At 48.8% G+C, this 14567-nt stretch overlaps 1 protein-coding gene across 1 annotated transcript in view; it reads right to left on the reverse strand.

Annotated features, from left to right (window-relative positions):
- The window catches only part of TNXB (tenascin XB), a 141602-nt gene that overhangs the window by 52116 nt on the left and 74919 nt on the right, over window positions 1-14567 (reverse strand). The window contains exons 29-33 of the mRNA XM_015407589.1: window positions 13318-13641; window positions 10684-10977; window positions 9243-9551; window positions 6571-6840; window positions 3502-3786 (exon numbers count right to left, since the gene is read on the reverse strand). Of these exons, the coding sequence (XP_015263075.1) occupies window positions 3502-3786; window positions 6571-6840; window positions 9243-9551; window positions 10684-10977; window positions 13318-13641 (1482 nt within the window). The remainder of the gene's footprint in view (window positions 1-3501; window positions 3787-6570; window positions 6841-9242; window positions 9552-10683; window positions 10978-13317; window positions 13642-14567) is intronic.

Consider the following 14567-nt stretch of genomic DNA (forward strand, 5'->3'; position numbering starts at 1 on the left):
GCATGCGCAGGGGACGCTCTGTCACTTTGGGGGGGATTTAAGTATCCCCCCGATATTTTTTAAACTTTTTAGATTTTTGTGCACACCTGGGGACCGCCCCACGTGTGCACAAAACTCTCCCTCCCCCCCCGGGTGCCCCCGGTGCGTGGATTTAGCTATCCACACACCAGGGGGCGACTTTGGTATTAGTATATAGATAATACTGGCCCCAATAACGATCCTTGTGGGACCCCACTGCTCACTTCCATCCATTGTGAGAAGAACTGTCCGTTTAGTCCTACTTTTTGCTTCCTGTCACTTAATGACATTTAGAGTGGCACCTTTAAGACCAACAAAGCTTTATTCAAGGTTTCGTGGTCTTTGTTGGTCTTAAAGGTGCCCCACTGGACTCTAAATTTGCTCTACTGCTTCAGACCATCACGACTGACCACCTGGATCTGTCATGTAATCGGTTTTTAATCCATAAGAGGACCCATCCTCTTATCCCATGACTGCTTTCTTTCGTTTATCATTAGATGTTAACCACCTTGGCACAAAAGTGGGGTGGGGGGGAAGATTTTGATAAAATTAAGAACACCGCTTCCTCCTGGCAGAAGTCCCATGTCTTTAATAGCTTGATGGCAAGACAAGAAGTGTTTCCAAATACAGAGATGGGAGGGCACCCATGAACCTGCTTATACTGGCAAACCATTGGTCTGTCCAGGTTGGTATACTCTACTCCAGGGGTTCCCAACCTGTCTGAGCTGGAGGGCACCTTTCCGTCACAGGGTGGTGGGAAAAGCCACAAAATGGCTGCCATGGGAGGCAGAGTCATATACACAGGGAAAGCCCAACTGCAGTGAAGAGGAGGGGTGTGAGATCTCGCCCGCTTGCCTTGTGATGGTCAGCACTCCCCTATCTTGCTTGCTGCTCAGAGGGAAGTCCCCAGGCCTCAGAATGGGAGGAAAGAAGGTTGTGTCACCTTGTTCCTTCTCCTCCCCGACTGGCCATGACTCTCTCTCAGCATAGGACCACCAGTTTTTTTTTCTCCCCAGCCTGTTTCTCTGGACTTCCTTTTATTTCCCCATCTGTCACAGCCCCCTCAACTCCTCCTGTCACCTGCCTAGTCCTATCCTGGGCCCAAACGACCATTGGATATCTCACCCGTTGCCCTCCTGGCCTGTCTCCCCATTGGCGATTTAGCCCACGTGCCCTGCCCCTCCACTCACCCCTTACCCACATCGCTCCTGCTTTCTGGGGAAATGACAGGTGGTCATTCTGACAGGCGCAGGTTCAGGAGGTTCGGAAGTGTACAGAATGGATCTTCTGGAAGCTAGAGGCATCAAAGTCGCCGGGGACCTCCCCTGGATACTCCTCTACATGCTCTCCAAGTTCTCCCCCGCCCCCATTGCTTTGAAGTTTAATAAACATTTAGATTGAGTAGAGACCGTCTGTCTGGAACTGTATCCATTCATGAACTGGCACGAACCGCCATGAACATCGTGAAAGTTTGTGGAAAGTTCATGTGCCCGCCCAAAATTCATCACAAACTCTAGTTCGTGAGCTGGTTTGTGCCCATTCCTACGCCCCAACGGCATTCTCAGCTCTGTGGCAGCCTGGGCTGGGGCCACAATGGTTTTGGGGCTCCCGCCTCACTTCCCCAGCTCCCTGATAGCCTGGACTGCCATTGCTACAATCCCCTGTTCCCAGGTGAGCTCCAGACTGGGGGGGGGGCTGTACAGGCTGGGGGGGGGCAGGAGTCATCTTGCCGAATCTTGGGGCATTCTGGGACCCTTTGCACTGCCATGGGGCTGGGACCCACTCTCAACCCTGAACAAGGGGTATTAAAAAAAAAAAAAAGTACACTGGGAAGGAGGAATGTGTGAGAGAAGTAAACTATACTGTGTTGGCAGCTGCCGCTGAAATGATGCTATTTATATTTGCACAGCCAATCAAATCTTGGTGACCAATCAGAAGCCTTGTGGGGCAGGAGCTCTACCTGGCCACACCCACTTTCTTGAAACACTTGCTGGGTGCCAGAAAAGATGTTGACGGGCATCATGGTGCCCACAGACACCACGTTGGGGATCCTCGCTCTATTCCGACTGGCTGTAGCTCTCCAGGGCCTCAGGCAGAGATCTTTCACATTGCCTATTGTGTGTGTAAAGTGTCGTCAAGGTGGTTATATCATTTGCTACTCTTGGAGTACACTATATGCCCCTGAGCCTCATCATGTTGCTCACTGACATTATAACATATGTAGCTCCCTGTGTGGAGGCCTGCAAACTCTGGGAGATATGCATGCAAGGCATGTCCTCTGACACTGAGATATGGTCCTCTCTACTTCTCAGAGATGGCAGCTAGCAACTGGTTGTGCCCCCATAACCTACCCAGCTCTCAACACATTTGTCCAGGGTGCATTTTTCTTTTTTGTATTTTTCATATGTGCAGGTGTGTGTGTGTGTGTGGGCACCAGTGTTCCCTCTAAGCTGAGTTAGTGTGAGCTAGCTCACAGTGTTTTAGCCCCTGGCTCACACATCTTTGTCTTAGCTCAGGAAGGAGGGCTCCAGAGCAAACTAATTTATGCAGTAGCTAAATCACTCGCTTACATCTTTAATGCCAGTAGCTCATAAAGTAGAATTTTGGCTCACAAGACTCCACAGCTGAGAGGGAGCATTGGTGGGCACCTGGAAGTCATGGTGACTTCTGGTGACTGACCTCTCCTGGGGCCCTGGAGGATATTCAGAGAGGTGGCTGAATAAAGCCTGCCCCTGTCCTCCCAACTGCTGTTATTTCTGTTGGAAATATGTGAGTCGCAAGGACTAAGATTCAGTCATTATAGGGTTAATCTGTTGTTTACCTTGTGGGATTTTGTTTAGCCTGACCCGGAAGGAAACCTGGCACAGAGCCAAAGGAAAGATAGCCCTGGAAAACTAAAGTCTGTTTTGTAATATTGATTGGTTAATGCAATCAAGTGACTTCCTTCTAGGGGTCAAGAGGAAAGAAGAATCTCCATTGTTGTGTGACCATGTGGTCTGTCTGTTTGTAGCTGTAAAGATGTAGTTCTAGGTATCTCTTTTATTTTGTAGGTTTCCTGTGTACCCTTTCCCCTTAGAAATAAAGATTTTTACTCAGAAAGAAATGCCTCCTCTCCAGTGAAGCAAAGATCCATTGCAAACCGAATATTTAAGTATTTTTCGCCTATTTTCCCCAACATATTCAAGGAGGTCTCCCATGCATGTAAGCTGATGGGATCGGGCTTGCCTGGGCTATCCAGCTCAGGGCCAGGATGGATTTTTCAAGACCACCAGGACCTGGTCACACTTCATGATTTCTAAACATTTGAAACCCCCCTCCCCATTAGAAACTATCTGAGTGAAAGACAGGGTTCTTTAAAGGGCAGAGAGAAAACACATACAAAGTAGAGCCAGAAGAAAAGTGATCCACAGACACTACTGCAGAAATGGCAAAGAGGAAGCCCAGACAGGGGGTTATGGTGCAAGTCCCATCCAGGGCACTCACCAGTGACAGCATCGGTTGAAATGGGTCCAATCTGCTTCCTCCCTGAAATGCCGTAGAGGTTAAACTTGTATTTCTGGGAAGGCAGAAGGCCAGACACAACAAGTGTGCGGGAGTCAGCGTCTGCAGGTAATGATTGGGGCCTGCCCTCAGCATCCTTGTACTGGATGAGGAAAGAGTCAAATTCCCCAAAAGCGGTGGTCCACGAGAGGCGGACGGAGTCCTTGGTCACCTCGGAGATGGAGAGGTCCCCCAGTTTGGGATGCTTTCTTGGCTCCTCCATTTGAGCTAGAACAGAGAGAGAAGGCAGAGGTTTCCGTAAATCTGGCTGTCCTGTGTAAAAAGCGCCCGTCCCTTAAGCCGTGTACTGCCCTGGTCATCATGACAGGGGAAATGGGCAGTTAGTTTGTTCTGATCTCTTAAATTGCAACTCATGCTCACCGGTAGAGGAGGAGGGCGAAACTGCTTTGCCCAGTCTTGAGGGTGAGAGGCAGTACAAAAGGAGAGTGGAATAGTGGCGGTTTATGGATTTGGCTGGCAAGAAACAGATTTGGGTTCTGGAGACCATGGGAGAACAGATCTATCAGTTGGTATAGCCATCGTGACCAGGGGTCCATTGGGCCCGGAGCGTGCCAGAGCACCGCTCCGGCAGCCCAGGAGTGGGCAGAAATGGTGGTGGCGGCAAGCCCTGCCCCCAGCTGCCCGACCCCACACTCCATATAATGGAAAGACTCCAGAGAGAAGGGGTTTAAACTCTTTCTATTGTATTCTATGGCCCACAGAATATAATGGAAAGAGAGAAGGAGTTTTAAGATCTTTCCATTGTATTCTATGGCCCACAGAATATAATGGAAAGAGAGAAGGGGTTTTAAACTTTTAACCCCTTCTCTCTTCGCTTCTTCCCCCCCAGCCCGCCTTGGCAGGCTGGCTGGGGAAGGGGAGGGGAGGCTTTTGAAGATGCCTCCCCCCCTTTTGCTTTCCCTTCTGACATCACTTCTGGTGATGTCAGAAGGTGTGGCATATGCTAATAAGCTATTATGTTAATAGCCTATTAGATATGCTAATGAGCCCCTGCAGCTCTTTTTCTATGAAATGACCCCTGATTGTAACTAAAGGGAATTAAAGGGAAACTCCACATTCAGAGATAGAGAACCTCTGAATTGCAGTGTCAGGAGGCAACATTAGGGGAAGGCCTTGATCTCTATGCTCTGTTGCTGGTTCTCCAGAGAAACTGGCTGGCCACTCTGTGAGACAGGATGTTTGACTAGGTGGACCACTGGTCTCATCCAGTATGACTAGCCTACTAATACTTACTGACTTTTTGAGGGGTAATATGCACACTAGAGAGGAGCTGCGGTGGCTCAAGTGGTTAAGACGCGGAACTGCAGGCTGTGGAAGGTCAGTAGTTCAACAGTTTGAGACCCGGGTGCCGCATGACGGAGTGAGCTCCCGTCTCTAGTTCCAGCTCCTGCCAACCTAGCAGTTCGAAAGCAAGAAATTGCAAGTAGATAAATAGGTACCACTTTGGTGGGAAGGTAACAGCGCTCCGTGTGCCTTCGTGTTTAGTCATGCCGGCCACATGACCATGGAAACGTCTTCAGACAGCGCTGGCTCTTCAGCTTTGAAACGGAGATGAGCACTGCAACCCTAGAGTCAGATTCGACTGGCCTTCGAGCAAGGGAACCTTTACCTTTACCTTTATGCACACTAGAAAGCCACTGTAAATCTACCAGTCATTGTAAAGGCACTGGAACTCTTCTATCTTTCTTCCAAAATGGAGTCTATAAACCGATCCTTTAAAGGTTGCCATGGATTTCCCACTGCTTCAGGAGCAGAAATGGTAAGAAACCAACAGAAATGGTAAGAAACAGGCCTCTGTTCCCCTCTACCCCAACACACATAGCTAAAGGCATGAATATTCCTCTCCTGTCCATTTCTTTTTCTCTAAAGCTGCAATTCCCAGAATACCAAAATAACTTCCAACATATTGTCTGTTTTGATCATCCACAGGTTGAAAGTAGGGGCTTCAGGCAGAACTTCCAAAGATCCCAAGGAAAAAAATAAGACAAGGCAGTGGAGGGGTGCTCCTGGGTGACAAGCAAATGTCCCAAAGTCCCAGAGACAGAAAGCACACTCCAAAGCCTCTTTACATGAGGAGAACATGAGACTGCACAGTTTAAGCCTAAGCAGCTTCATAGTGCAACCTGCTAGCCCGGGGGCACTGCCCCCTCTGGGAAATCTGGGGAGTTCGTGCCCCGCTGCCTCCTAGTTCACACCCCTGGTTGGAGGATGACCTGCCCCAACCAGGGGACTGGCAAACCTAGACCAGTGGACCCCTCTCGTCCAGCATCCTGTCTTACACAGTGGCCAACCAGTTGCCCCAGAGAGCCAAACAAACAGGGCATAGAGGCTGAGGTCCTCCCCTGCTGCTGCTTCTTAGCGCTGATGGAACTACATCCAAGTTTAATCAAAGCTTTCATGATGTGAACTGTTCCCTTCCCTTGGCATGATTCCGAAAGAAAAGACTTGCAGATATTTATTTGGGGAGTCAGGGTATAACTATTTTAAACAAACAAAATAATGTCTGCAGGGACTATGTTTTTTAAAAAAACTGGATATAAAATACTTCTGGATCCTTCTAAAATGAAACCTAAGTCCCCTGAATGAAGGCCACTTCAAGGATCACTGATTTTCAAGTGGGCAGGGAAGGTTTTTTGAAAGGATAAATCAATAAAGAAGAGAAGAAGAAGAAGATATTGGATTTATACCCCGCCCTTCACTACCCAAAGGTGTCTCAGAGCGGCTTACAAACTCCTTTCCCTTCCCCTCCCCACAACAGACACCCTGTGAGGTGGGTGGGGCTGAGAGAACTCTGACACAAACTGCTCTTTTTCAAGGACAGCTGTGCCAGAGCTTGTGACTGACCCAAGGTCACATCAGCAGGTGCAAGTGGAGGAGTGGGGAATCAAACCCGGTTCTCCCAGATTAGAGTCCGCACACTTAACCACTACACCAAACTGGCACCAAACGACTGGGCCTTTCCACCTTGCCTGGGAATCCGAGGCCTCTGACCTGTGATAGCTTCAGTGGAGATGGGGCCAAGGCGCTTCCGTCCAGCAAGGCCATAAAGATTGAATTTGTATCTGTGGGAAGGTGCCAAGTTGGACACGGTGACATTGCGGGAGCTTCCAGCCACACGCAACATCTGGGCTTTGCCCTCTGCATCTCGGTACTGGATAGTAAAGGAGTCAAAATTCCCGGACGCAACACTCCAGGACAGGCGGACTGACGTGTCGGTGACATCCGAGGCTGAGATCTCACCAAGACTGGGCCGTGGAGGAACTACCAGGCCAGCAGCTGCAGGAGCTGGGGAAGAAAGAGGCAGGGGGTTAATCCATGTTTAGTCACAGCTCTGATGGTAGGAATCTTTCCTTGATGAGATGGGGTGGGGAGAAGCCCCACAAAACACCCTGTTAAGAGAAGCACCTGGTTAGCCTGTAAACAGAGGGGTTTTACATGAGTTGCAATTAATATTGGGGCTTTTCAATTCGTGGATCGTTTTTGTTAGAAGAGAGAGACTTGGCGCCGTCTCTCAGCCTCAGGCTCCAGAGGGGGACCACAGAGAGTCAGAGTGGTAGATAGGTTAGAAGAGGAAAAAGAAGAAGAAGAGGAGGAGGAGGAGGAGGAGGAACAACTATAGCATGTCCAAGGTCATCCAGCAGCTGCAAGTGGAGGAGTGGGGAATCAAACCCGGTTCTCCCAGATTAGAGTCCGCACACTTAACCGCTACACCAAACTGGTGTAGGGCCTGTGCATCCCTTCCTTTCTACTGCTCTAATGCTATCCCTTTGATGTGCAAATTGCTCCTTTTGGAAATCTTCCTTCCTTCTGGCCTTCTCTCTCCATCTTGCACCCATGAGGGTGGGACATGCTTTCCTGCACCTCCATCCACCCTAGTTTGGCTAGCTACTTTAGAGTGCTGTCTCTTCTCCATCTTGTCTAGAATGGAGTTCCTTACAATAAAGGGCTCTTATCGGTTTGCTGAAGTACTGCAGCAACTATTGGACCATCCCTTTCATTTCTAACGCAAGTAAAGTCATGCTCAAAATCTTACCGCAAAGACCATTACTGTATATGGAATGTGAAATACCAGATGCTCAAGCTGAATTCAGAAAAGGAAGACACACCAGAGATCAGTTGCAAATATACGTTGGTTACTGTCAGGGGTCGTTTAGTAGAAAAAGAGCTAGGGGGACTCATTAGCATAACTCATTAGCATATGCCACACACCCTGCCATCACCGGAAGTGTGTCATAAGGCCACACCCCCTGACATCACCGGAAGTGTGTCATAAGGCCACACCCCCTGACATCACCGGAAGTGTGTCATAAGGCCACACCCCCTGACATCACCGGAAGTGTGTCATAAGGCCACACCCCCTGACATCACCGGAAGTGTGTCATAAGGCCACACCCCCTGACATCACCGGAAGTCAGGCGAAAACCAGCAAAGCTTTTGACTTGGTGGGTTGTGAAAAGCTATGGCTGGCTTAAAGGAAATGGGTGTGCCACAGCATCTGACTGTTTTGATGCGCAACCTATGCACTGGGCAAGAGGCCACTGTTAGGATAGCATATGGAGAGACAGAACGGTTTCCAATCGGCAAAGGTGTCAGACAAGGATGTATTTTATCTCCCTGTCTCTTCAATCTGCATGCAGAACATATTATAAGAAAAACTGGGTTAGATTTAGATGAAGGTGGAGTGAAACCTGGTTGAAGGAAGATTAACAATTTGAGATATGCAGATGACATCACATTATTGGCAGAAAACAGTGAACACTTGAAACGACTACTGATGAAGGTTAAAGCAGAAAGTGCCAAAGCGCTTCCACTGGACTGACAGCCGCTTGAGTCGGGGGAATGTTCCTGAGGGTGGAGGAAGGAGGATGGTTGGATCCGTCCCACTGAGTTTTGTTTTAATTGTGCTCTTTTCAATTTGGTAAACCAAGCGAGAGAATCACGGAAAGTAGACAAGAAAACCAAAGCAAAACCGTGAAAAAAACCCCACTTACGAATTTTCTACATGCATATTGATTAAACATACGTCAATCGACAAAAAACCGTACATCATACATTTTCCTGTTGATTGATGTCGCATGTTTAATCAGTGTGTGTGTAGAAAACTCTTCGTGATTTATTCATGATTTCGTCTTGGTTTTCTTTTCAATTTTGTTGCAGGGAGAAGAAGGGACCTGAGAATCCTACCATGAAATTCCCTGTGGAGGAGGTAGGGTTGCCAACTCTGGATCGGGAACTTCCTGGAGATTTGGGGGTGGAGCCTGGGGGAGGGACCTTAGTGAGATATAACGCCATAGAGTCCACCCTCCAAACCAGCCATTTTCTCCACAGGGAGCTGATCTCTGTAGTCTGGAGATCAACTGTAAATCTGGGAGTTCTCCAGGCCCCCCCCCTGGTGGTCCGGAACACTATCTGGAGGAAAAATGTGATATTGCAAGATTGAGGAACAAAGATGGACTTCTATGACCCGTATGGACGAAGAAGGGAATGATGCCATGGGACATGGGCCTACTGTCATGGCGTGCTGTGCCGGTAGCAGCCTAAAACCAAAACAGAGAAGAGCAACAGAGCTGCCTGGTCTCCCATCCTGGAAAAAGAAAGGAAAGGGACAACCTTCTGGTTTAGAAAGAAAAGCATTGACAATGACAAGAAGCTGGTCGGCAGACCACTGGGCTGCAGCTGACCTGTGACAGCCTCCGTGAAGACTGGACCGAAGCGCTTGCGGCCGGAGACTCCGTAGAGGTTGAACCTGTATCTGTGAGAGGGTGTCATGTCATGGAGCCGCAGCGAGCGCAGTCCCCCGTCCACCGGCAAGGCGTGGGGCTTGCCCTCTGCGTCGTAGTACTGGATGATAAAGGAATCAAAATGGCCATCCTGGACAGTCCAAGAGAGGAGGACTGATTCGGGAGTGATGTCACCGGCCGACAGCTGTCCGAGCCTGAGTTGGACGGCTTCTTCCGACTGTGTGCCTGACTCTGGAACAGAGATGGATGCTGTATTAAAAACATTACAAGGAATGGGGAGAGGTGTTACTGCAGCCATCACAGGAAGGGATATTTCTCCCTTACTGACACATAATACTTTGCTCCTGACACCCCTTCTTGCTCTCATGGGATAACCTAGAAAGGAATCCTGAGTATCCTGATTTGGTATCACAAACAGAAAAAAATTTTTTTCAGGAGAGGGGCAACATATTCAGCAGTACAATTTCTGGGATCAACTCAATTTTAACATTCGTTATTTCTAAGATTGTCTTCTGTATCATTATCCAATAGCCCTGTATTTTTATACACCGCCACCACATGTGAAAGAAAGAACCCACGTTATTTTTGCATTTCCAGCAGTTCTTAGAAAGGGATGGACTACATTTAGCTATCCAGTACCACCTGTGACAAACTTTGTATATGTTTTCCTTATAATTAGTACTTTTCGTGTATTTTATTGATTTCCATGTTTTTGCCCAATCTTCTATATCTATGTAGTGTCCTATATCCTTTGCCCATGTTATCATTGTATTATTGGGAGTATCTTCTTGTGTCCGTTCATCTAATAACATTTTGTATAACTTCTGTATCATCTTATCACTGCTTGAGGCCCAAATTTTATCTATCCCATCCCTGCCTACTGTATTTTTATCCCAACCTTCCTCAGAAGAGGTTTTTGTTGGAGCGAGTGACTCAGCACACCTGGACAATGGTGGGGGCTACCTCACGCGAAGCGTGTATAGGTGTTATCTCCATGAATGGGGATGCCTCTCTTTGTCCTAACCTGGGAGCTGCCCTCTGACCCCTCCTCTCTCTCTTTCTCCTCTCCCTCTCTTCACATGGCCTTCCATGGAGACTCATGTCTCTGCGGGTCTCTCCTGTAGATACAGTGCCCTCATACTCCCACGAGTGGCCAGTCGTGATCGGAAAGTAGTCTTTAGAACAGGCTTCTTTCTCTTCTTTTGTCTGCAACCTGAATGTGAACTGGATCTACTTGAATGAATGCAAGTTTACCTTCTTTGCAATATACTTCTTGGGAGATTTATTTACTGCACTCAGTTATCACGCTTCTATAACTGGATAAAACTCTGCTACATTAACCAAATACCCCAATTGTTCTGACCTGTGACTGCATCGATGGAGATGGGACCAAGGTGCTTGCGGCCATAAATGCCATAAAGGTTGAATTTGTATCGGCGAGAAGAAACCAGGTCAGGGACCGTAATGTTACGGGAATCGCCGTTTACCGGCAGCACCTGAGCCTTGCCCTTTGCATCTCTATACTGGACCAAGATAGAGTCAAATTTCCCTGCGGGGACAGTCCAGGAGAGACTGACAGAGTCGCTGGTGACACTGGAGACAGAGAGATCTTCTAGGCGGGGCTGGACAGCAGCCTCTCCCCGGGATATCTCTGGAGCTAGAAGGAAAAAGAAAATGGAACTGAAAAATAAAGAGAAGCAGGATCTTGTCATGAGCTGGAAACCTAAAACATGTATTTGAAAAAAATTAGAAACAGCTGAGCCAGAGTGCGGGGGGGGGGGGCGGGGGGAGAAACTGCTGAAGAAAGGCAACCTGCTGGAGAGAACCGAGAGCTAAGGAAGCTGAGAAAAAATCGGTGGTGGTGGTGGAGGGTGGTGGAGAGTGCTGTCGAGTCTTAGCCAACTTACGGTGACCCCGTAGGGTTTCCAAGACAAGAGATGTTCAGAGGTGGTTTGGCCTTGCCTGCCTCTGCGTCGCAACCCTGGACTTCCTTGGAGGCCTCCCATCCAAGTACTAACCAGGGCCAGCCTTGCTTAGCTTCTGACGTCTGAGGAGAGAGTTTGGAGGAAAAGAAGGGTTGTCATCATAGCTTTTAATGGACAAGAGCTGCGGTTGCCAGGTCTGTTGGAGACACTGGCGGGGGCATGGGGGGGATGTTCGGGAGTTGGAAGCGTCGACCCCTACATGCTGATGGCACCAGAAGTGATGTCGTGCGCCATGCCTATGTCACCTGGAACTGACATAGGCATGTCGGGAGCGACACTCTGGTTTTTGGGCTCTGTGGTAAAATCACCCTCAATCCAGTTTGCCCAAAAACCAGAACGTCGCTCCCCAACGTCACCCACATGCCTATGTCACTTCTGGGTGATGTAGACACATTTTGTGACGTTGCTATGGGGGGGATTTCGTCCTGCAGGCCAGCTGGCCGGGGGCAGGCAAGAGCCTGCAAAACCAGGCAAGCCCCACCCCCAACTGGGGAACGGCAATCCTATGATCAAACTGTGTTCTGGGGAACGTTGGATTTTTTAGAAGGTTGTCAAGGATTCCTTGATGGGAACATAACTGCGGACAAGCCTTTCTGAAAGACAGATCGCCCGTCCCTTTCCCCCCTGGCGCTCACAGCCACAGGAGTTTACCATGTGTGTTCTGGGCCAGTCCCTCAGTTCACGTAGGCCTAGAAGTAATGAGTTTACAAACCACATTCGGTGCCTCTGTCCTGAAGCGTTTTCCTGGTTACATTTCTGCACTCTTTAAGGCTACACAGAAATATCTGTACAAATATCTGTGGAAGGGACTCCCTGAGGAGGCGAGGGGTATCCCCTCCATAGAGATCTGTAGTCGGCGCTGCAAAGGCCTGCCTGTTTGCCAGGGCCTTTGAGGGGTTTTTAATTAGGGTTGCCAAGTCCCCCTGACCACTGGTAGGCAATGCTCCCACTAAGCTGTGGAGTCCTGTGAGCAAAAATTCTACTTTGTGAGCTACTGCCATTAAAGTTGTGAGCGAGCGATTTGGCTGCTGCATCAATTAGTTTGCTCTGGCACCATCCTTCCTCGTGTTGTTCCGGGCCAGTCTCTGAGTTTACAAACCACAGCTATAGACACAGGTACCATTCGGTGCCTCTTGTCCTGAAGCGTTTCCCTGGTTACATTTCTGCACTATTTAAGGCTACACAGAAATATCTGTACAAATATCTGTGGAAGGGACTCCCTGAGGAGGCGAGGGGTATCCCCTCCATAGAGATCTGTAGTCGGCGCTGCAAAGGCCTGCCTGTTTGCCAGGGCCTTTGAGGGGTTTTTAATTAGGGTTGCCAAGTCCCCCTGACCACTGGTAGGCAATGCTCCCACTAAGCTGTGGAGTCCTGTGAGCAAAAATTCTACTTTGTGAGCTACTGCCATTAAAGTTGTGAGCGAGCGATTTGGCTACTGCATAAATTAGTTTGCTCTGGCACCATCCTTCCTGAGCTAAGGCAAAAATGTGTGAGCCGGAGGCTAAAAAACTAGCTCACACTAACTCAGCTTAGAGGGAACACTGGGGCAGGGTTGCTAGATCCAGGTGGGGAAGCTCCTGAAGGCTTTGGGGTGGAGCCTGGGGAGGACGGGGACCTCAGTGGGGCACAATACCACAGAGTCCACCCTCCAAAGCGGAACTGATCTCTATAGTCTGGAGATGAACTGTAATTCCGGGGGATCCCCAGGTCCCACCCGGAGGCTGACGTCCCTAGTTTGAATTGGCAGGCATCTTTAAAGGACGGACGGGAGGAGAGATTTGGAGTTTGCTATTACATTTTTGCTTTGGACTGAAAATGTTTTGAACTATTACGGTCAGCCACCTTGAACCACAGGAAAGGCAGGATAGAAATGTTTAAATAAATTTTAAAAAGTGGAATAAGAGAGAAAAGGAACATGGCACAGGCTGTGAAAGCAATCAAAGAAAACAAGATGATCTCAAGCAGTTCAAGAGAACAGAAGCCGCAGAGTCCCTCGGAACACCACTGCTAACCTGTGACAGTTTCAACTGAGACAGGCCCGAGACGCTCGTGGCCAGAGATTCCATAGATGCTGAATTCATATCTCTGCGAAGGGGTGAGGTTGTAGAGGTGGAGAGAGCGCATGGCTCCATCCACAGGCAGCACCTGGAGCTTTCTGGCGACATCCTTGTACTGGATGAGGAAAGAGTCAAACTTGCCCTCCCGGACACTCCAGGAGAGGAGAAGGGAATCTGGAGTGACCTCGGAGACGGTGACGTCTCCAAGGCTGGGCCGAACACTCTGGCCTGCTGCTTGCACTAGCTCCGCATCCACTTCCTGTTCAGGTGTTGTTGCGGCTGCAAAAAAATAAAGAAAAGAGGAAGAGGAAGATAATGAAGGACCCTGAGAGGCAAATCAACGGAACACAGCTTTGGGCAGCAGGGTTTTTGTTTTGTTGTTTTCCAGCGGAGACATCCTGGAAATGCCGATTCAACTCCTCCGCGTCCAAACGCAGAAGACGAGGAAAGGAAAGAATTTCTAGAAAGTGGACATGCAAAGATCATGCACGTTTTAGCCGGTGCAGGCAAGCAGGGCTGTGTGTTCCTGGTATTTAAAGTTCCTGTGTCTAGGAACTAGAAGTCTTATGCCAAGGAAAAGCTGGATTCTGCTACCTATATAAATCATGCACAGGGATCAAAGGGATACAGTTTTCTATTCATTCAGATGATTTATTCTGTGGTGGGGTTTCTTCCACGTATTCATTCTGGCTCTGCTGGCCTGTAGCCGAAGAGGAGGCTGAAGCAGAGATCCAGGGTACACACTGATGCAGAGTTACACCATTCAAAGCCCATCGACTTCAAGGGCATAACTCTCCCTGGGATTGTACTGTAAGTGGACAGTGGCATGGTTTTCATTAAAAGTTTGGAAGGAGACTGAAAATCCTGCCTCCAACCCCTGGAAATGTATTCCAGCCAGACCTCAAGTACAAGCAGCTATTGTTGACTCATTTTTAATTCAAAGCCTTAAGGGCTACTAAGTTGCCTTTCTTTTTTTTAACAAATGTCATCCCCCTGCCCACTGAATAACTTATGAAGTCATCTTTCTGGTTTCAGAGATTCAAGGAGGCATTGAACACATGAATCTGCCTTACACTGAATCAGACCCTGGGTCCATCAAGGTAAGTATTGTCTACTCAGACTGGCAGCAGCTCTCCGGAGTCTCGGGCTGAGGTCTCTCACATCACCTGGTCCTTTCAACTGGAAATGCCGGGGATTGAACCTGG

Source organism: Gekko japonicus, unplaced genomic scaffold (assembly GCF_001447785.1).
Source record: "Gekko japonicus isolate JY-2015 unplaced genomic scaffold, Gekko_japonicus_V1.1 scaffold1238, whole genome shotgun sequence".
In the NCBI taxonomy this organism is placed as follows: domain Eukaryota; kingdom Metazoa; phylum Chordata; class Lepidosauria; order Squamata; family Gekkonidae; genus Gekko; species Gekko japonicus.